The following is a 20,753-nucleotide window of genomic DNA, read 5'->3' as shown; positions in this document are numbered from 1 at the left end:
TGTATTAAGCGATGTCGCTTTGACTAGTGGTACAGTCTTTTAAGCTTAAGCTCGATATCAACCATATCCCGAAGTCGTTTTCATTACACAATGTATTTCAGTGTGGTAATTAATTATCGCAATTGTTATATTTCACATGTCTTAGTTAGTGTTAGTGTTAAACCTGTGTTTTTGGGTGAATTATTATTATTAATATCAGATTATTACTTCGATTCAGAGCTTTTAAATGAACATGTAGAGTGAAGTACAAACTGCGTGCAGAATGCTATATACCCCTAATCCCAATGGAATGATGTATATTTGAACGGGCCCCTAGAATGCGGTCACCCCATAATGCAGACCATGCAGACTGCAGACCGTGCAGACCGTGCAGACTGAGTACTTTTTTTCTAACACTTGACTCAATTTTTTCGCTTCTAGTGAAAAAATAGTGTTCAATACGTCCTAATGTTTGTTATTTACCCACAAGTGGCACAAACTCAACATCTGATTGTTGATTCACGCATTTAATAGACCTTCTATGGGAAATTCCCTTTACTGGTCCTAAATATACTAAGATCACGGCAACCATACTGCACTGAGAATTTCAAATGCTATTCGGTTTTCTGTGATCTTTCCATGCGCTAGTCTTTTTTAGCGTGATCGCAGTCACACTCCAACAGCCATTTGGAATTACATTTTGTGCACCAAGAGTAGAAAATGCACATGTTACGTGTGACATTATAATACAAGTGAAGTTTATTTGTACATTTTACAGTGTAAAATAGCTTATTTAGAACTAAAGCGAGTTTCCCTTGCAAAATCTATAATGCATCAACAGTCACATACCACTGAGTTTACGCGGCGTGCAGATAACAAACACTCTGGTACATAATTGAACAGAACCAGAAAATATGCAAGTCAAAAGTAAATGCAAAAACAAGAATATGTAGAAAAAAAAAAAAGTACGCAGTCTGCACAGTCTGCACAGTCTGCACAGTCTGCATGGTCTGCACAGTCTGCACAGTCTGCACGGCCTGTGGTCTGCAGTCTGCATGGTGTGCATTTTGGGGTGACCGCATAGAATGTTTCAGTGACAACAGAGACGGTCAAGAGCACAGTATTTGGGATTTTCATGATAAGCAGCCAACATTACTTTAGGTAATCATACGGTTTTGAGTTCAATTTGGAATTAATTTGCACGAGTGAGTTTTTCAAAAGGCTGAAATTGCACAAGCCGCTTTGGCGAGTGCAATTTCAGCTTTTTGAAAAACTCACAAGAGCAAATTAATTCCAAATTGAACAAGAAAAAGCGCATGATTACTTATTAATAATATAAACATGATAAAATTTGTGTGGAGGAAGTGCCGGAAGATCTTTCTTGAAGCCACTTTTTCTCATTTGAGAAAACTTTTTTCAAAGTTTCTGCACACAATTTTCATCATCTTATGTGATATCATTGGCTTAGAAAATTTCCTTTTGTCTTTCAGCCAATCATAACTCAGAATTATGCTGTGTAATTTGCACTTCTAGTGTTACACTTTTTGCACCGGTGTTACACTTTTTGCACAGGTGTTACACTTGAACTGCACTGCTCTCAGCCAATCAGAATCGAGTAATTTTTTCATGTATATTATTATCCATAGAATAAATATTTACTTAACAACTCATAAGTGACCTAAAATAAAATTTAAATGGACGACTACAAAACACTTATATTGCATGACTGTATACCTGTGTGAAGTACAGACTAGTCCCTTCCCAAAGTGATCCAAACTTAAATGTAATGTAGGATTACAAAAGGTTTATACGAGGGGGGTCTCGGGATTTTCGGTTCTGCGGATTTGGCCAATTTTTGCTTTGCTTTTTGCACTTAAAAACTGCAGTTTTTCGGTTTTGGTGTCTTGTGCGGTTTGCGGGTTTTCTCCAATTTAGTCTTTGGTTTTCAATTTTTGTCAACAGTGATGGCGGATTTTCGGATTTTTCTGCCCAATACATTTTACAGTTTTTCTGGTTTTGCCAAGGATGTTACACCTCACAGTCATGCTAAAACTGTAATTCCAAGGGACTACTTACAGTTAGAGGAATGCATGGCAAGCCTAGTCTCTTTAACAGTGTTTTTTTGGGTTGTAGACAGCTGTCAAGCAGACTATGAAAAACTAAAGATAACGTCAAAGCAAAAGACTATTTCTCAAATATCATGCGACTGGGATAATTTTTTGTAGACTTTGACCTTAGACGTTAAACCATTGTGTTTCTATACCTCAATTGCGAGTTTCTCCCTGTTTTGTCGCAGGAATAACATTACGCTCACTTGCTCTGTTCACCTGGAATAAAGGCAAAGGAGAGACTATTTGGTTGTAAAATAAAGTAGTAAAGTTGTAAAATGGGGCTGCCATTATGCCCACACAAATGAAAATTCTGACAATGGCAATCAAAAAGTGACTTTAGAATTGCGATGTTTCTTTTAAACAAAAATCACTTAAAATCATTTCATGGTGCAATTTGTTTTTAGTTTTACATTGCTATAGGTCTGTGGAGCCAATTTACACACAAAAAACGAGCTTTTTATACTGTGATATGTTCTGCACTAATGAGGGAATACGCAGAAAGAACACGGAAAGTAAACCAAGTTTAGACGTATAAAAATTAAATAACAGAAAGAGAGATTTTGAAAGTTGCCAAAGCATTGTTAGGGAGGGCTTTTATTTTGGTTTTGAACGAAATTTCTTGCGGTTTTGCAGTTTTCGGCGATTTTTTGCACAGTTTTTCGGTTTCTAGTAGGCCCCTAATCTAATTGTTTTAGTATAATCTACTAGCTGTTCAAAACTTTATCTAATTTCTCTTCATAGACACGCCAAGAAATGGCCGTCATTTTGTTAACAAGGGCACACTGCTACGCTACTACAAATTTGACCAATCATACATATATAAAGTACTCATCAGTTATTTCCTTCAATTAACATTTAGGAATGTATTTGTACATGTCAAATGATGTGACGATCAGCGTTGGTGAGAAACTTCGACTAAACTGTACTGTTGTCAGAGTTGTGAATTCATCTAAAGTTGAGTTTTCTTGGTATCATGGCACCCAAAGGTTGACTAAACTCACCAGGTCCCTGGACAATAAAACAATCCAGCTACTGATCAATAATGTCAGTTGGAGTGACAATGGAACTTATGTGTGTAGAGAAAATACCAGCAACAGAGTTCAACCCGCGTCTGTCACTGTGAGAGTAGGCGGTAAGTTCAGATCAGTGCAGTGTTTGCTGTCATTTATTATACATGTTGCTAGCAGCAGTCTGTACTTTGAATAGTTGAGTAGGGTGTTTGCCTTTGTTTCATAACTTGGATGATACTGCACATGTACATTTGAGTATATATGTATATTCCTACATAATATATTTGGTGTTGTCTTACATGTAGATCTTCCTGGTCCACCCCAAGATGTATGGGTCAACAATGTTGAGTTGAAAACTTATGTTCACTGGAAAGCTCCTTGGTACCAGGGTGGATTACAGCTCAGTTATGCTGTCAAAGCAAGATGCAAGAATGCATCCACTCCACCTCGTAACTGTACCTTGAAGGATTCTGTAACTCTCTGGGAAGGTGTACGTCCCCAACAGGGATCAGAGTCAGGTCGATTCATGTGTAAAATCCGGCCGATTCTTTATCAATTTTATCCACACACCTTTATTCCAGTACCCTATATTGCCTTTGTTGAAGCCAGCAATGTTCTTGGGTCAAGAATGAGTAGTCCAGTTGAATTCACCTACAATGTCCTGAACAGCATAGTTTATAGTAAGTGTCTATCAGTGACAGGCTATTAAATGAGGCTCAATTTAGACTAGGTTAAACTCAAGACAATGCTGGCCAGCTGTCTCCTTCACTAATGTGGGGTGAACTCAGGACTTTTACAGGGCTCAGTTTACAGCTCTCCCTATGAGGTCATTTTGCTTGTGCTGGTTGCTCTTTGCTTACAGTCTTGGTAAAGTATTTTGCTCCACCCATCCCTGCTTTCCCTCTAGGTAAGTATAAATTAGGTACAGTGGGACTGTGCTAGGTTATTGTAAGTTGCTCACAATATTGTCATGGCTACCTCACACAGTTAACCTGGCTCCCACTGAACTTTCAGGCACCTTCCAACATTCAGCTATTAGAGACGTGTTACTTAAAACCAGTTTAATATGTAAGTCAGTCTCTGACTTACCTGTTGGGCAGGTAACTTTTTATTTGCCCGGGTAAGTCAGCTGCCAACTACAGGTGTAAGTAAAGAAAAGTAAATTAAGACTTATGCAGGGCTGCTTGTCCGAAGGTGAGCTGGAGTTCTTGGGACTTTTATTCCTAGCCCTGTCATGTGGGTTTTCAAATGATGGGGAGATTATTTTGGCTTTCCTGTGAACTTATGAACACACAAAAAACAATTTGTATATTGTGATTTCATAAGATCACATGAAAGTTATTACTGACCTTGCTCCCAGTGAATATATATACAGAGTGTCAGAATGGAAAAATACTTGATGAATCTCATTCATAGTATACCATGATCTCGAGGCAAACGTTTTTGCCTCTGATTAATCCAAGCATGCAATCACCATGCGATAAGAATGAGTTTTATAATCATAGGTCAATGCGTGTAGAGGCTGCAGTGCTTGTCAAGGGTGATTGAGGTGATTCCTTAGTATTGTATTGCGCATCCCTACTGCGCATGATTTTCGCGTCATTAGCGCTCGCACATAGCTCAACAGCGCATGTCTAAATTAGGTTTCTTTTAAAAGATAAAAAATTGCAGAGTATTTCTGGGACGTAGATGAATAAACAATCAAAGAAAGTCAAACTCTGTGTGATGTAACACGCTGCATTGAAAAACAATCAAGCTTATTTGTTGCGCACGGAAACTACCAAAAGTCACCTAAATAACCGTATTTGTCAGCATTGTGGCATGAAAACAAGCACGGTGACCCCCTCTTTATACTACCTTTTTAATATCTTTTTGTCCTGTAACAACAGCATATCAAGTTTCATCAGAAATCTATGGCGGGTTCTTTTACAAGGGAATCACCTTAAGTAACTTATGTTTATAGGGGTGTCATTAAAGTTTTGAAGTGAACTTCTTTATAAGAAAACTTTCCTCTAGATGGTTAAACTAGGTGGGAAAAATCATCCTCATAGCCAGTCAATTTGCCTGGTGCCCAGCCCTGAATGGAACCCCTGTGTACAGCAGCCCTTTGCACAGCAGTCCTTTGCACACATTGCAGGCACATGAATTTAATACTGTCTATTGTGTTCTGTGAAATGATGACTCGAAAAGAAATTTAATTAAACCAACTCTTAATATTCAGCCTGTTTTGCTCACTTAGCAACCCCACAACCTGCAGTTTTTCTTGCTGCCAAAGAAGTGACACCACCTGGTACTGTGAAAGTCTCATGGGAAGATGCCAGACGAGGCCGACTCGTAGAGGTGGAGTATACTATTCTGTACCATAAAGATGGTGACAACCACAATAAGGTAAAAACTTTGTTAGTAGATGTTTGTACTTACAGCTTGGAATTTGTTTCACACAATACAATGTTTATAGTGTGCACTATTTACTGAGGGAGTGCTGGGTAATGTGATTCATCTAAATCCATGAAATCATTTGCTAATTTTTTTTTACATGATTATTCGCTTATTATATTAATTATGAGTGCACGCACATTTTGATAATTTGCTGCAGTCAATCACTATGAAGTTATTTACTCAGTCTAATAATAAATCAACAGATAAGACAACCCAATTGATTTCCTAGCCGTACATGACTATTCAAGTTATTAGTGAGTTAAACATCTTAATAAAGTGTTATTTTAATGTCTGTGACTACTGTGGTGCTGTTGTAGAGCTTGACCAGGAGAGCACCAGAAACTAATGCTCTAATACATGACCTGGTTGGATTCTCCCGCTACCATTTCTACTTACTGGTACGGTATGCAGAGAAAAACACAAACACATATGGTATCTACAGTGAGGCGACACAACGTACACTGAGAACAGATGTCTCAGGTAAGCTACACTGTACTAAAAATTGTGACCATAAGGTTCCAAATAATTGAAAATCTCCTTTAGTGATGTTAGATTGGAGTATTTGATTGTACTGTGAAGTTAACTTGAGTTTGCAAATAAGACCCTATCACTTTATTTCAAGAGGTTCTTGATAATGTTATGGTCTAGCCTTGTATTTTTGGTGTGGAATCAACTGAAACAAAATTGAGCCAAATTCAGGCCAGTGACTCAATATTTCAGGATATCAGGTCAGTGGACATTGCTTCCAATTGTCTAACAGTGAATTTGGGTACGGTAAGCTTGAATAGCACTGTGATTAGCTTGCATTTGGCTAGCTCTTAATGGAACACGATGTGTACACTTAGTGGAAATTTCGTGAAAAGTGCGTAGGTCTGCCATCTCTATTTGTTGCAATCTGTTGAGAAAAACAAAGAATTGTCAGCTGACAGTTGAGTTTATGTAATCACGTCAAGATCTCTTATTAGTCTCACCTTTTCTGAGAAACATTTGTGAGAAGTGGTGTGTGCACTGTACTGTATGGGCCATGCCCTACAATCTCAGTGCTAAGCGTGACCTACAGTGTAGGATGAATTTCACAGATAGTTTCACAGGTAATTCTTTTGTTGATTATTTTTTCTAGCACCAAGGGATCCTCCACTAATTACGAACTGTAGTCACTGGATTAATGTTAGCAGTGGTCGTGGATTGATGATCACCTGGAGGGTATGTGATCTTTGTCAATGACAAGTAAAGCTGGTACTTATTAATGAAGTCCAGCTGACTCAAGTGACAGTGACTGTAGCATAAAGTGGCTAAGAGTATTCCTACTCTCCCTCCCCACCCTCGCTTTCCTGGGTGAGATACTCGTCCATTGCAAAATTCTGCCAGGCTATCCCAACAATTTGGTGATACCCATTGATACACCTGGGGGGAGAGAGACACTGTCAGAGTACACTGTCTTGCTCAAGAATGCAATGCAATGTCCCCGGCCAGAGCTCAAATCTGGAGATAATCCGGAGACAAGCGCACTAAGTTTCTAATCATGAGGCCACTGCATCTTCCACTGGCCTTGGTGTAGGGCGTGGGTGTAATGGCTGATATCCAATGGCTGCATGCTGGGCCAATCAAAGATCTGGGAATACATTACCGAATGCTTCAGTTTTTTAACAGTACACAAGATACTGATTATATACCGGTCATATTTTTCTCTTTTATCATAGATTCCTCACGCTGAATATTTCAGTGGTCCCATGAAGAGTACACTGATTTTGTACCGCTGTTCAAAAGGCTCGGGAAATGTAACACTCAATGACACGTCTGCTCGCAGTGCAGTCATAACTGCCGTGAAACTGTCTGACTCTTGCCATGTATGGATGAAACTGTGCAATGAACCAGGATTGTGTAGCTCTATCAGCAACATGTGCCTCACTCCTAGCATTCGTAAAGGTGCATACAAACACCTTCTGTCAGAGCTTCAGGGGTTTCATTAAGGATGACGTGCCAGGCATATTGGCGGGCCGTGAGGCTAATTTGGCTGCCAGGTTTGAACATCTGGAGGAAAGATTTTCCTATAAAAAAAAGTTCAGTTCAAAGAGTTTTGCCCGCCTGTGAAAACCAATTGTCCTTCTGCTGAAAACGTTCATGAAACCCCTAGAGCTTACAACTGTGGTCACAGTCTACAGATGTTCATTGTAGGAGAGAAAACAGTTTATTTTTTGAAGAACGAGAGCTTGTTGTTCAATGCCCTATACTCTTCTCACATGTTGATTTCATTTCAGGGATGGTCAACAGCAAGCTCTTTATGACGATTTCGAGAATCGGACGCAGTCTGTTTTGTCCCATTATATTTAAAACCAAAAACCAAGGAAAACGTACAGTAATCTTCAATTACATTCAAAGTGCTTTAGTCATAAGATGTTTGGACTCGCATTGGTTGGAGAATCTTTCGATGTAAAGGAGCGCATGAGGGGATGTTGAAGAAAGTAAAATTTGGACGGGACCGATTCGGCTCGCTGATTGACTGTGGATCCACTCGGCTATTGCCTCGTGGATCCACACCTACTTTGACAATGTTATGATGAAATTCATGATCAATAACAAGACAGATGCATGAAAAACTGACGTCAATTTGTTAAGCATGGTATTGCATATGATATGGCATAGTATCGTATATCTCCTATACGCTTGTTGTTACTTCCTTTAGGTAACTCATCCTCAGGTCCCACAAATTCAAAGAACAGTGTCACAAAAACTGTGTTGATGAGCGTGGCTGGAGCAGTAATGGGCATAGTTCTAGTAATCATTATTGTCACGTGCTACAGAAGGTAAGGTGGATAAACATTCAGGAGTGGGCAGTGAGGACAGGGAGGTGAATTTCCGGTGAGGGGTAGTGAATGCCTACTTTGGGGTGGGTAGTTGGTGCAAGGGGGGCTGGGGTGGAGATGTTGAAGAGCAATTGGAGATGTAGAGAAACTTAAGAGATTGTGACCAGGGGCTCCTTTCTCGAAAGTCCCAGTAGTTACCGGCCCCGAGAAGCTTTTATTTTTGTTTGCCGAGTTTACAATACATTCAAGATCGAGATATTAATAGTTTTGAAACAACAAACATACCAGGAAACCAGACAAAATGGACTGATTTTTGAGCGGAGTCCCACACTACTATTCCTTAGATGTAGATCTTACAGTATAGTTCCAGGCACGTAAAGTTACCGGGGACAGATTGACTGCGGCGAAAAATAGAGGCCCAGGAACTACGATTGAAGCCTGGGAATGAGTTTACAATAGAAACATTGGCACATTAGAAGCTTAAAAACATGCTGCACAGCTTTCTGCGCATCCCTAGCCCTACTTGCAGGCTCAGGTAATAATACAGGCTGCAATGGTAGAAAGAACAGCGGACTGCTAATAAGGTACGCGAGGATATCGTTCAGTTGATTTATTTATAATTGGGCACAAGTGTTATTCCACATTTCACTGTTGAGAAAAGAAGTCTCCCCCTGCCTGCTGAGAGGCTCTCTTGCTTATATATTCACTGGTTTGCTTGAATGGATGCAATATGTAAAGAGTGTTTGTGGCAAAAATGTGTCTTCGCACTGAAATTTCTTGTATATTGTTGGGAAATAAAGGGTTCGGAAACCTTCTTGAGGTTAATTTTGTCTGAACAAAAACTGATTCTCCAGGAAAACAATACACCAGCTTTCCATCAGTGACGTTAAAATGTTGCTGCTCACCAGGAAAACTTAACTGGGAAAGCAGATAAAGCTCGTAACTCGATCTTTTGGTTCAAAAGATCAACAAAATCCTGCCATTTTTTTCAAACTTGGAGCCTAGCACACAGCCAAAACTCGCGCATGCTTATTGCGCTTTCCCGCTCTGAATTTGCCACACATCTTGCTGCTAGTCACTCAGCCCATGCCACTTCAAACTTCAGGGATTGCTCACATTTTAACGTGGGGGAAACTGAACTTGGTCTGTTTCCAATTCAGAAGCAGTTGAACGATCTCTGCGTTATACCAGGATAGTGCAGTAATTTACTCATCGGAATCAACATTTCTTTTAACAGTTCGGTAATTTACCAGTGTTTTTTTCCTTTTTCTTTCAGGAGGCGTGAGAACGGAACATCGGGACCTCCCTTAAGAGATTTTCTGGTAAGACTCAAGTACAATCAATCTGAGTTCAATCTGCAAAATCTTTCATCAAGAGATGAGGTTTACTTAGGTTTTCACTTTCGGGCAAATCAAACATGATTTCTTGAGGAAGATGAAAAAAATGATATGAGGGGACTTGAAAAAAAGGTTTGATGCGTTTATTTAGGTGATATGAATCAGGTTTGGAATCCAGCAATAGTTTCTTGAAGACGCATTTCTGAAAGAGCGATTGTTTGCGGCTGAAAAAATCTGTGACAAGTCTTGTTTCTGGACTCTGACACATCGCGTACTTTGGTTGGTTTTTCTTCTCTTAGTTTTTCTCGCGGTAGTTCTCAGACCCTTTCTTTCTCCTTTGGCAGGTTATGCCCCCGGTTATCCATGGTTATGATGAAGTTGAAGAGCCCTTGGTCAATAACAACTGTTACAATGTAATCACCGTGCAGTAACATGCTGGATGTGAAAGGACCCTATGAAAGAGCCGTACACAATTGCAATAAGGTCCTCAGCAAGGGAGCTGTGTTCAGGAGTGTACTACTCATACGGCCCTTGGGAAAAAAAAGGGCCCTTATGTGGTAATGTTCCATGTCCAGAAAAGTTCTTGGAGAAGTCCCCGAAAAGAGAGGCGCTTGAGCCGTTTGGGGTCATGTTGTGAACCAAGCCCTCCGCAAGTTAATATTTTACATCAGCTTGGCTCCATAAGAATTCCTTGGCCTTGAGGTGCAATGTAGCTCAAAAACTGGATTCTCCGACCCTGAAACGCTATTTTCTCCCGATGCAGATAAGATCAAAGGTCTATATATATGCACTGAAAGGAATAAGTAAACACAAGAGGGGATAAAGAATAAAGAGTTAATCCACGTATAGGCTTTATTTTAAGGTTAATCCCTTTCAAGTTATTTCTAGACATAGTACCCAGTTCTCTGGCGGATAATGTTGCCACTTGTGTGCGTGGATGTTTTGGTGGCTCTTTCTAAACTCTCCCGGGAATCTGAGGTGTGATATGAAAATAACTTGAGGGGGATTACCTTAGGAGTAAGGAACATATTGAGGAATAACTTGATCTCTTACCTTTCAAAAGTTCACGCTCTCTTGGTAAAAGAAAGTATCTAACAGCAACCACCGCAGTATAGTTTATTTTAAACGGATTGGATTGTACACTACTGCCGGTGAAGGTAACATTAAGTTTCTCTCAGCTCAATTCTCTTAGCTCTTTATTCGCTGACAAATTAAACTCATTTTCATGTGAAAGATTTCACATGTTCTTGGTAGTTCCGAGTTCAAATTCTTGGCTACTCCTCTCAATAGCCTGCTGGTTTGGTTCCTGCCGGTTGGCAGTCTTATGTTCAATTGCATTTTTTCCCTCGGTTTGACTGACATGCCTGATCACAACTATGACAAATCTGCTTGGCTCTCACCACTGAGCGCAAGCTGCGTTGCTGTTCAAAGACAAAGTGTCCAATAACAGTGTCCAGTAACATGGCGTCTATTTATACCACAATTGCTACTGATCTCGCAATCTGATTGGCTAATTTGCCGTTGTCAATCCAGACAACGCTGCTCTTGTCAGTGTGTCACGCAATGCCTTTTTCAGCTTGCGCTCTAAAAAAACACCATTTTCTTTGACCTTTATATTGTGGTAAAAAACAAATTGAAATGTGGTTAAGCGTGGTCTGCACTCTTATCGACAACGATACGCATCATTTGTTGTGGACTCACTCGGCTGTGCCTCATGAGTCCACAACATTTTGACCACTGTGATGACACATCGTTGTTGATAAGAGTACAGACCACGCTAAACCATATTCGATTTGTTAGAACAAGGTGGCTGAGTGCTTTATTTGGTTCAACCTTGTTTCTGAGCATTCATCTATATCCCAAAACCATTTACCCGTGAATTTTTTTTTTGAGATGACAATCACTCATATAACCACAGACCGAATAGGACTCCACTCAGCCTATTACCAGTACTAATCAAAAACTCTGACAGAGGTAGACGTGCTTAACTGACAGTTAAATCAGGTACCTAAAAATAATGGAAACGGGTGTATCTTTAATTTGTTTTAATTACTACACTTCATGATGTTACTTTTTTAGCAAGTAATTTTTGGCCACACCTTGTATGGCAGTTTCAATTTATCAGTGACAGCTCACAGATGGACCTCTTTGAGTTTTTGCTAGTCAGTCCTTTTTTCCTAGATGAAGAAATATCCTCTTGAGGGAAAAATACCCCTTAAGATTTGTTCGTCTGTCCTCGATTATCACTGTACTCTTTTTCCTAGTTTGTAGACTTCAGTAATAAAATTTAAAGTGCCACTATGATCAAATTCTCCATACCCATTTTTTTACATTTTCGCACACAATAGGTCTTTCCTAGATTGTTTGCCAAATTTCAATCTATTACGAACATTAGAACTCATGTCGTTTGGACCTTTATTTCCGAGAATTTATGGCCGCCATTAATTTTCCTTGTTCCAAGTCTTGGTTGAGAATTTGAGAAAATGATGTCATTTTCTCAAAAATACCACACGGGTTGAAATTATAACAATTAGCGCAGCAATTCGCATAAAGAATAACAAAAACTTTGGCTCATATATTCGTGCAATTTTTTTACATTAATTGTTATCATAATTTCAACCCGTGCGGTATTTTTGAGAAAATGATGTCGTTTTCTCAAATTTTCAACCAAGACTTGGAACAAGGAAAATTAATGGCGGCCGTAAATTCTCGGAAATTAAGTTCCAAAAACCACGAGTTTTAATGTTCGTAGAAAATTGAAATTTGGCAAGATATCTAGGAAAGACCTAATGTGTACGAAAATGTAAAGAAATGGATATCGAGAATTTCATCATAGTGGCACTTTAATAGTGATTCACAAAAGTGCTGTGGTATAATTATCACTTTCTATTCTTTTTCTAAAAAATCGAACATTCCTATATCGAGGTTAATTTATTGCAATTTTAAATGATTTATCTAAGTACTTTGTTCGTTGCAAGCAATAGTACTAGTTCAGGGTTACTGATATGAAAATTTGCTTTCATGTGTTAAGAATGGCTGGCTCAACATTTTTTTTGTATATGAGAAATGTTTTTATCGGTGCAGGGTGTTGATGAGAATTTCTTACCGAAACATTTTTTATAAGTGGATTAACATCAGCAACAAACCAAATTAAAAAAAAGAGCAATATATTTAGAATATAGATATATTTTTTATAGCATACACTAAAATTGTTATGGGGTTCAGAAATTGAATATAAGCCAATAAACTTTGAACATTAATGAAGTGTCATGGCTTTCGGTTTCTGAGGACCATTCGACGGATTTGATTGTTAAGCAATGTTGCTGCCCACATCCACAGCCAACCCGGACAGAATCCCACGAACCAGCCCTGTGGAACAAAAAAAGAGTTCACAAGTAAATGCAGTACATGGTCGAGTTGTGCGAAACTACAATGAGCTACAATAGTGTTGAAAGACTTCACAGTAGAATTCAATTTTCGAGCGTCTGGGAAACATCCCCCCCCCCCCCTCCCCTCCCCTTCCTCCCAAACAATGTTGAATTTTCTATTTCTAAGATAACGCAGATCATAGCACCTACGCAACATTGAATCAGGGGGCTGGGTGTATCAGAGAATCAATGCTAAATGCAAATGAAATAGAATAAGAGGTTCAATATCGAAAAGTGTCATTTTTTAAAAACCTCTCTACTTTTGCCACTTGTAGCTCACAAGATGCGAAGCTTGGGAAAGTGGGCTCACTGTTTTATTAGACATTTTCCATTACACACTTTGCATTGGGATGCTAAAAATAATATCGAAAACTCTACAATTGTGCGACCTCCGGCAATCTTAGTCAAATTTTGCCAACGATTAAAAAGCCAGACAAATAGACCATTTTGCAGTTGTCTGCTCAGTGACCTGGCCTTTGTATGGCAGCGAGGCTAGAGTTGACCTTGTTTTGATACAGACCTCAGTGCTTTTGTCAAGATGTAAATGCACCTGGTTAGCATCAGAACAACAAAAAGCAGTGAGGTCTGTGTCAAAACAAGGTCAACTCTAGCCTCGCTGCCATACATAGGCCAGGTCACTGAGCAGACAACTGTAAAATGGTCTATTGTCGTGTTTTGTAATTTGAGACCTGGCAAGTGTCAAAGAGGGTGGGTTTTTTTTACATGTACCGAAAAAGGTAATTTTTTTCAAGCCAAACTGCGACCTTGTAAACAACCGACGGTGTTTTTTGGAGCATTCTCATCCGTCCAAATTAGCCACTTTAGAAACAAGAGGAAATCTGGGGCGAGTCCACAAACCACTGTGAGATGTAACTCGCCCCATATTTCTCCTCATTAATTAAGTGGTGAACTGTCTATGAAATTAAGACAATTTTCGTTTCGATGTTATCGAGATTTATTAGCATCCTGAGCATTTTCTCGCTTTGACTGAAACTTAACTGGATCTTGTTCCCACCCTCTGAGCAAACGTCTCTCTAATTATCTAAGATCGCTAATTTCCTTTTGGTGTAAACAGGACAACTCGGATTAATATTAACTGAATTAATATTAATCCTGATGATTATTATAATCCAGTAATAAGTTATTATAATTCAGTAATAGATTATTGTAATCCTTTACTGAGGTTTGAGCCATGCCTTAATCAATTATATTATTCTGATAAATATTAATCCACCGTGATATATGCCGGCTCCGAACCTCGAAACAGTTAGTGTCTTTGGGATATTCACTATTCTCATGCAACTGCTAGTTATTCCCTTTCTCAAGCTCCCCTTTTTTGTAAAAGCACATGCCCATGACACGGATTCGCTGGCGCAGAGGCATTTGTTCCTATTCATTTACTCCTAGGGGCAACAGTGGTATCTACCAGCTCTAGCATACGCACGGAATCATCATAGCATGTGACTGATGTGATCAGTGTTATGTCTCGTCAGTCCCGTGTTATGTCTGCAGTGTGTCTGTCATATAGATCTGTTATATCCAAACACTCACGGGAATTTTATCTTGATTATAATAGAGATGATGATATCGGATGATATTATTGATAATAGTCTAATCCTTCCAATTGAATTATAGTAATCCCTTACTGAATTATAATAATCTATTACTGGATTATAATAATCTATTACCAGATTATAATAACCCTATTATAATCTATTATTGTTATTATCATCATCATCATCATCATCATTAGAATCCTCCACGGGCAACTTTCCCCTCGCTTGTCACCAAATTTTTCAAATGGGCAAAACTGTTGCAAAAACTATTCGAATTGACTTGAATTGTTCAGCATTAGACAACCGTTACCAAGGCAACAAACTGCGAAGATTTGAAGGCAAATAATTGACAAGCCTACGAGGAATGGTCATTTTAAGTTTCGTGGTGAGGGCAGAGTTGGCCTTCACGTGGAATACAGCTAGAAAATGTCGCTTCTTGGAGATTTTTGGCGGGAATGACTTTTAAACCGATCACCCATGATCCCCTTATAATCATGCCTATCACCACTATTTTAGAAGATTGGGTTTTGAGCCGACAAAAAAATGCCGTGCAAGTATATATATTACACCACGTTTTTGAGCTCGCTCAACTCAACCTTGATTTTATAAAATTACCAAAACGGATCAAACATCAATAACTTCGTCATTTTTCATAGATAAGTACTCAAATTTTTACAGAATATGTGCTTATCTTTCTTGACCCTATAAATAAAACCTGACGTCTCAAGATCACGTGGTTATCACGTGACAACTAAAAATGTAACGACATTGCCACTTTTTTCTTACAGAGGGGAAAGTCCATCGGCATATAATTGGTTCTAGTAGTTTTGATTTTTGATATATCAGATAAACTATCTTGCAGTCTCCTAGAACTCTTAAAGAAGTAGACATTCAGTTCATTGGACAAAGGTTAAGCCTTTTCGTTGCCTAGCAAGTTGAGTTGGAAGGGGCTAAAACGAGGGAAGAGTCTACCTTTTCTTAAAAAACTTGTTGTTTCTAGCAAGCTAACTATTTAGCAAAGTGCTTTAGTGACGATCTTGTTCTTCCCATTTCTCAAACGTTTAATTAAACAGACAACCTTTCATGCATTTTAAGCTTCATTACATGAAATTGCTTCTAATATATGGAAGTCCAAATTTAGACACCGCAAACGAGTTAAATTTCCACAAGAGCCATATTTGACAGCTGTCAATCAGCCAATTAGACAGCTGCTCTCGTAAAAAGGCAATCACAATAGTTCTTAACAATCCGCTTACTAATCTTCGAAAATGTATTTTGCATTGAGCCCATTGTGATTTTGAATTTGTTTTTTCTCTCAGCCCCACCCTCACCTGTAAATAACGCGGCAACAAAAGGAAATAGTATAGCAGTTGTAAGAAATCGACAATTATGTCTCGAAAAGAAATGCTTGGTGTGTTTGAATGTTTTTAGTAAGGGGAGCAATCTAAGTAGTATTTGAAAGAAATAATCATCTTATTATGGGCTGGCAAAAGTTGTTTATGGTACAAAGGGGAGGGGAAGGTCGACCAGTTAGTTCCGGCTGCAATTGTGACTACCAAAGTTTGAACCACCAAAACTCTGGAGTCAGACTACTGAGCGACAAGAAACTTCACAAGCCGCTACAACATGGCACATTCTTTATACCGAGGTGAAGAAACTGGCAATATTCTACATATTTAGCACTTTTTTGCCTTTCCTTCACATTTGGAAGTCGAGAAACCGCAAATTACAAAAATGAAAGAAAATTCGTAAAAAAATCAAAATTGAGCCGATTTCAACTTTTTTTGCACGAAATTAAAGCTACTATGGTCTTACATGTTATACATGGAGACTTTTGCTTGTGCGCATCGTTTCTGAGGAAATACCGCTGACCAAGAGTTAAATTTTATCAAAAAATTGATATCCTAAACATTTCAAGTTCTTTCTTCTCCAGAATCGAAAACTTGCCTCTGGTTTTAACTTATTTTCGTAGCAAAGGTTCCAAAGATTTGAAATATTAAATCCAAGATATTCCACCCGTTAATCTCTTCGATGTGAAACCTTCTCAAAATGATGGTGATTTCAAATTACTCAGTCCTGAGTGTTCTCTGAAATGGTAACATAAAATGCTGACTAAGCAAAATTTGCTACTAATAAATACATTGCGTACATCGATAGAGACAGTTCTCACTGATTTCCAAAGTACCAATAAAAGAAAGAGAAGCAAATGAAAGTTTTGCGATGACAAAGACGATAGAAGTCAATGACTGAGTGAAGGTCGACCACCCTCTCGGTTTTTTTACTTGGATAAGCTGTTCCCAGTGTACATCGGCCAAACACTTGGACAACTTCATAGGTAAGCCATGTTTTATTTGATCTGTAAGTATTCATTGCTTTATAACTTATAATGCAAAGGGATAGTAAGCAAACCATGGTCAAATTTTTTTAAGGAGTCGGTGCATCTTCCAGGATAATTTTTTTTGAGACAAACCTCTCCTGCCGTTATCTTATTTACTTCTGTAAACTGCGTGATCAGTTTTTTTTTCCATCATTTGACGTTCAGGTCCACTAAACCCGCTTTTACCGGCAGTATGCCGCAACAATTTGTAATGTTATAGCTGCGTTCTTTAGATCAGTGTGAGTATATCGATGTGAAAACGTTGTGTTCTGGCTGATTATACTAACTCTAAAATGAAGTTATAAGCTAATCTAAAATCCAGCATGGCCGCTCGGAAAATGAACTCTAACGTCCCCCCGCAGTATGACTTTATAATGTCAGCGGTCGTACCAGGCTCGCATGAACAAATGAAACGCTTATCACTGGGTAATAAAATCGGCTAATTGGACTAATCAATTAATCGGAACTGATTAGGTAATCAGAATTAGACTTATTTTACTGTCAGCAGCATGACATATTCAATAACATGACAGATTCAATAAGACTGTATATTTACAAGATTTTTAGTTCATTTATTCGGCTTGAGAGGGTGTGAACGATGGTTCTGGAATCCTACCTTAAACGAGCTGGCGGAAATCCTGGAGAGAAAAGAGTTCCAACGCTGCTACAATAAAGTGAGACACCTTGTGGACTTAAACAACAAAAAAAGAAAGAAGTAGAAAAAGTACAAGTAACCGAGTTTAAAAAAGGTCGTTCTCTGCTGCTAAAGATGGCTGGTTGTCTAAACTTCATCATGGTGGCTCACAACGGTTTCTAGAATTTTCTTGTTGCTCTTTAATGGAACAATAGTAGCCGATCTCAAAAGAATGAACAAGTTATGGTCATTTTCTTGCGCAAAAGGTTACCGTGGAAACATAATCCTTTTAAAAACATCGTTTTTTAGCTTGGAGGGCTTACAATTCGGACACAAGTCTGGTGACCCCCATTTCGTATTATTACATTGTGACTTGCATGTACTACATTGTGCAAGTTTAGAAAAAAATATGGGAGAGGTTCAGGACTAAATTAAAGGTGTTTTTGACAGCTTCTGCCATTGCTACGGTACCTTGTTTGGTCAAGAAAATGACCATAACTTGTTCAGCGATGACTTAGCTTTTGGTCGAAGGCTTAATTGTAGTGTCAACTTAAAGATAGTTGAAGTAAAATTTCTAGAAGTTAAAGGAACTCTCTCCGACACCACTTGAAGCACGGGTTTTGTTTTGACAAAACACAGCTCTGTACATCACTTATTCTCGGTTTATATTTTTATGCTTGTTTGTTTTTCATAGCTCATCTATTTTCCATTTTACCAGTTTGATAGTTAAGTAAACAAACCAGAATGTCGACATGGTTCGACCGCGATTTTAACTATCTGCACCTAAGTATGGGCAACTGTACATGTCTGTTCCCATTTAGCTTTGATTCTCATGAAATTGTAAGCAACTATCGTTCCAGTTAACCCAGCCAGATTAACTAACTGGATGTTTCGCGCACTATATCGCTAGCCTACAATAGGCGATGAAAGTGGTGAGACACTTGGCAGTAAAATTCGATTTTCGAGCGTCTTGGACACATCTTACCCCCTTCCCCCCAAATAATGTTGATTTTTCTATTTCTTGGACTGCACAGACCACAGCGCCTACACAACGTTGAATTGGGGGACCGGGGGTATCAGAGAATCAACGCTAGATGCAAATAAAATAGAACAGGTGTTTAAGTATGGAAAAGCGTCGTTTCCTAAAAGTCTCTCAACTACTTTTGTCGCCCATTGTAGCTAAAGTGATATTCTGGTTAAACAAATTGTTCCCTAAATATTATACGTATTTTTATCTAACGCATCAGGGCCCCTGGCCAGTATGCTACAGTGTAGTAGCAACATTGGAGCAGCTACTTTCACAATGAACACTTGAGTTAACTTACCTTGTTTCTTTAAATGTTCCTTAGTTACTAAGCAATAAGACATAGTTCACGTTTGATCTAGGCGACGACGAATTTTGTTTAGTTTTGTTTCCTTATTGAAAACCACATAAGAACCAGGTGAATGCGATTCAAGGCGACGAGATACGTTGACGTATAACAGCGGCTTTGCTTACTCTTCGCCGTTTCCCATTTGTTTTAAGGAACGAGAAGATCTATGTTATAAATTCCCATCGGTTCCAACTACAATAAAAAATACTGTTTTTTACTTAGTAAGTTAAGTTGTGACTTCGGTTAACAGGTTATGTAAAGTTTAAATTATATTTCCTCATTCTGTAGAGAGGGCAGACAGGGCGCAGCAGAATAAACGCGTTCACGTTTTGTAGTTTTTCAACTTTTAAATCTTAACTTTTATAAATATTTTTAGATCTTAGTCAATTATAAATCTACTATACCATGTATAAATTCTTTTCTTTTCCCAATTAGCTGTTTGTAAACTAAAGATATCGACACTTGAATAAAGTTGTTATGTTGTGTTATGTTAACTTGAGTGATTGTATTTTGCTGAATTGGGAGGGAACCCAAAATCTAGAACAAGCTTAAATTTACAGAAATCACGTCTGCTTGGCAACAAGCCACGACCTTTTTGGTAGTTGTGTTTTGTCCTTGTAGGAATGCAATCCTTGATTCGGATCCAATGTGTGAGCACACTCTCAAGTAGGACATGAAGAAAATCAGCATGGTACGTGGTAGGTTCGGTCGGAAAGTTATATTATTCATGGCCTTGCGGAACATGTCAATATTTCAGACTCCACTCCTAAAATCAGCCTTTAATGTTTTGATAATTAAATGGAATTGACAAGACAATGGCATATTACATTACATCATCTCAAACAAAAGGGACTCAATCAGTAAATGGCAGATGCGGACGGCGGGCAATCAGAAAAATAACAGAAATAAGAATAATAGAATATTCATTAAAAACGACATTACTATTTGCTGAAATATATTCGAGAACTCGTTGCATGTTCGGAAAGTTTCGAAAATTGCAAAACTGTTCATATTCTTGCTCGAGGTTCACTTGTAAATCCTAAATATTATTTTTTCCTTGTCCGTCGTCGGCCACCAGCCGTCTGCTATCTGCATCCTTGTTGTACAGAATCCTCAAACAAAACTCTGATCAAATCGAAACATCAGAACATCAGTTCGTCTCAGCTCATCATCATCATCATCATCATCATCCACGGATTAATACTAATCCGAGTTGCTCTGTCCAGGTATCCAATGGATTCTTGCCAATGTGCAAAATGTGGCTCTTATCAGCTCTTCCCATTTTCTTTTTCCCTGTCCACTTTATACTTATGCTTATCCTTATAAAAAAAATGCAACTTAAATTGCATAATAGAGGATGAAAAACCCCATGCATACATGCCTTTTTATAACCCTATGAGGTAATCTCTGAGCTAGCTGTTTTCAAACTGGTACCCAGCCTCTCGCAGACGGTTTCCACGCGCGTTTAGAGCCATCAGCCACCGTGTCCTCGCGAGAATACTCGTTGTTTCCATCAAGAAATGGCCTCTTTCACATTGACCTGTTTTGGCTTGTTGATGGAATGCAAGTGCGTCTCGCAAATTGCCACTATGGGGTAGGGTAGGGAAGAAAGAGATATAGAGTCCGTGACATGCTGAAATTTAGCATTTCACTTGAATTTGAAACATAGTTCTATCATTAGGCGTATACCAAATTTTCCAGGATG

General features: G+C 38.7%; 1 protein-coding gene and 1 long non-coding RNA gene across 4 annotated transcripts in view; one reads left to right on the top strand and one right to left on the bottom strand.

The window, feature by feature from the left end:
* LOC149098885 (uncharacterized) overlaps positions 1-10,933 on the top strand; it is an 11,245-nt gene extending 312 nt beyond the window's left edge. Inside the window, exons 2-10 of one of the 3 annotated variants that reach the window (XM_089278043.1) lie at positions 2,950-3,222; positions 3,406-3,780; positions 5,340-5,488; positions 5,857-6,019; positions 6,660-6,742; positions 7,240-7,465; positions 8,223-8,343; positions 9,620-9,665; positions 10,025-10,933. In XM_089278043.1, coding sequence (XP_089134169.1) covers positions 2,950-3,222; positions 3,406-3,780; positions 5,340-5,488; positions 5,857-6,019; positions 6,660-6,742; positions 7,240-7,465; positions 8,223-8,343; positions 9,620-9,665; positions 10,025-10,111 — 1,523 coding nt within the window. In that variant the 3' untranslated portion in view covers positions 10,112-10,933. The other 2 variants (XM_089278044.1, XM_089278042.1) reach the window with 2 other exon arrangements.
* A 1,630-nt stretch (positions 10,934-12,563) lies between these two features.
* LOC149098884 (uncharacterized) lies at positions 12,564-20,654 on the bottom strand. Its single transcript, XR_016203769.1, has 2 exons — positions 20,430-20,654; positions 12,564-13,049 (listed from the first exon to the last, which is right to left on the bottom strand). It is a non-coding gene; the product is annotated as an uncharacterized LOC149098884 (long non-coding RNA).
* Positions 20,655-20,753: the final 99 nt, after the last annotated feature.

The sequence above is a fragment of the Orbicella faveolata genome, unplaced genomic scaffold (assembly GCF_042242905.1).
Source record: "Orbicella faveolata isolate gen_17 unplaced genomic scaffold, um_ofav_v1 contig_46, whole genome shotgun sequence".
Classification (NCBI taxonomy): Eukaryota; Metazoa; Cnidaria; class Anthozoa; order Scleractinia; family Merulinidae; genus Orbicella; species Orbicella faveolata.
Note: the sequence above shows the minus strand (reverse complement) of the source record. Positions and strands in the feature narration are given on the sequence as shown.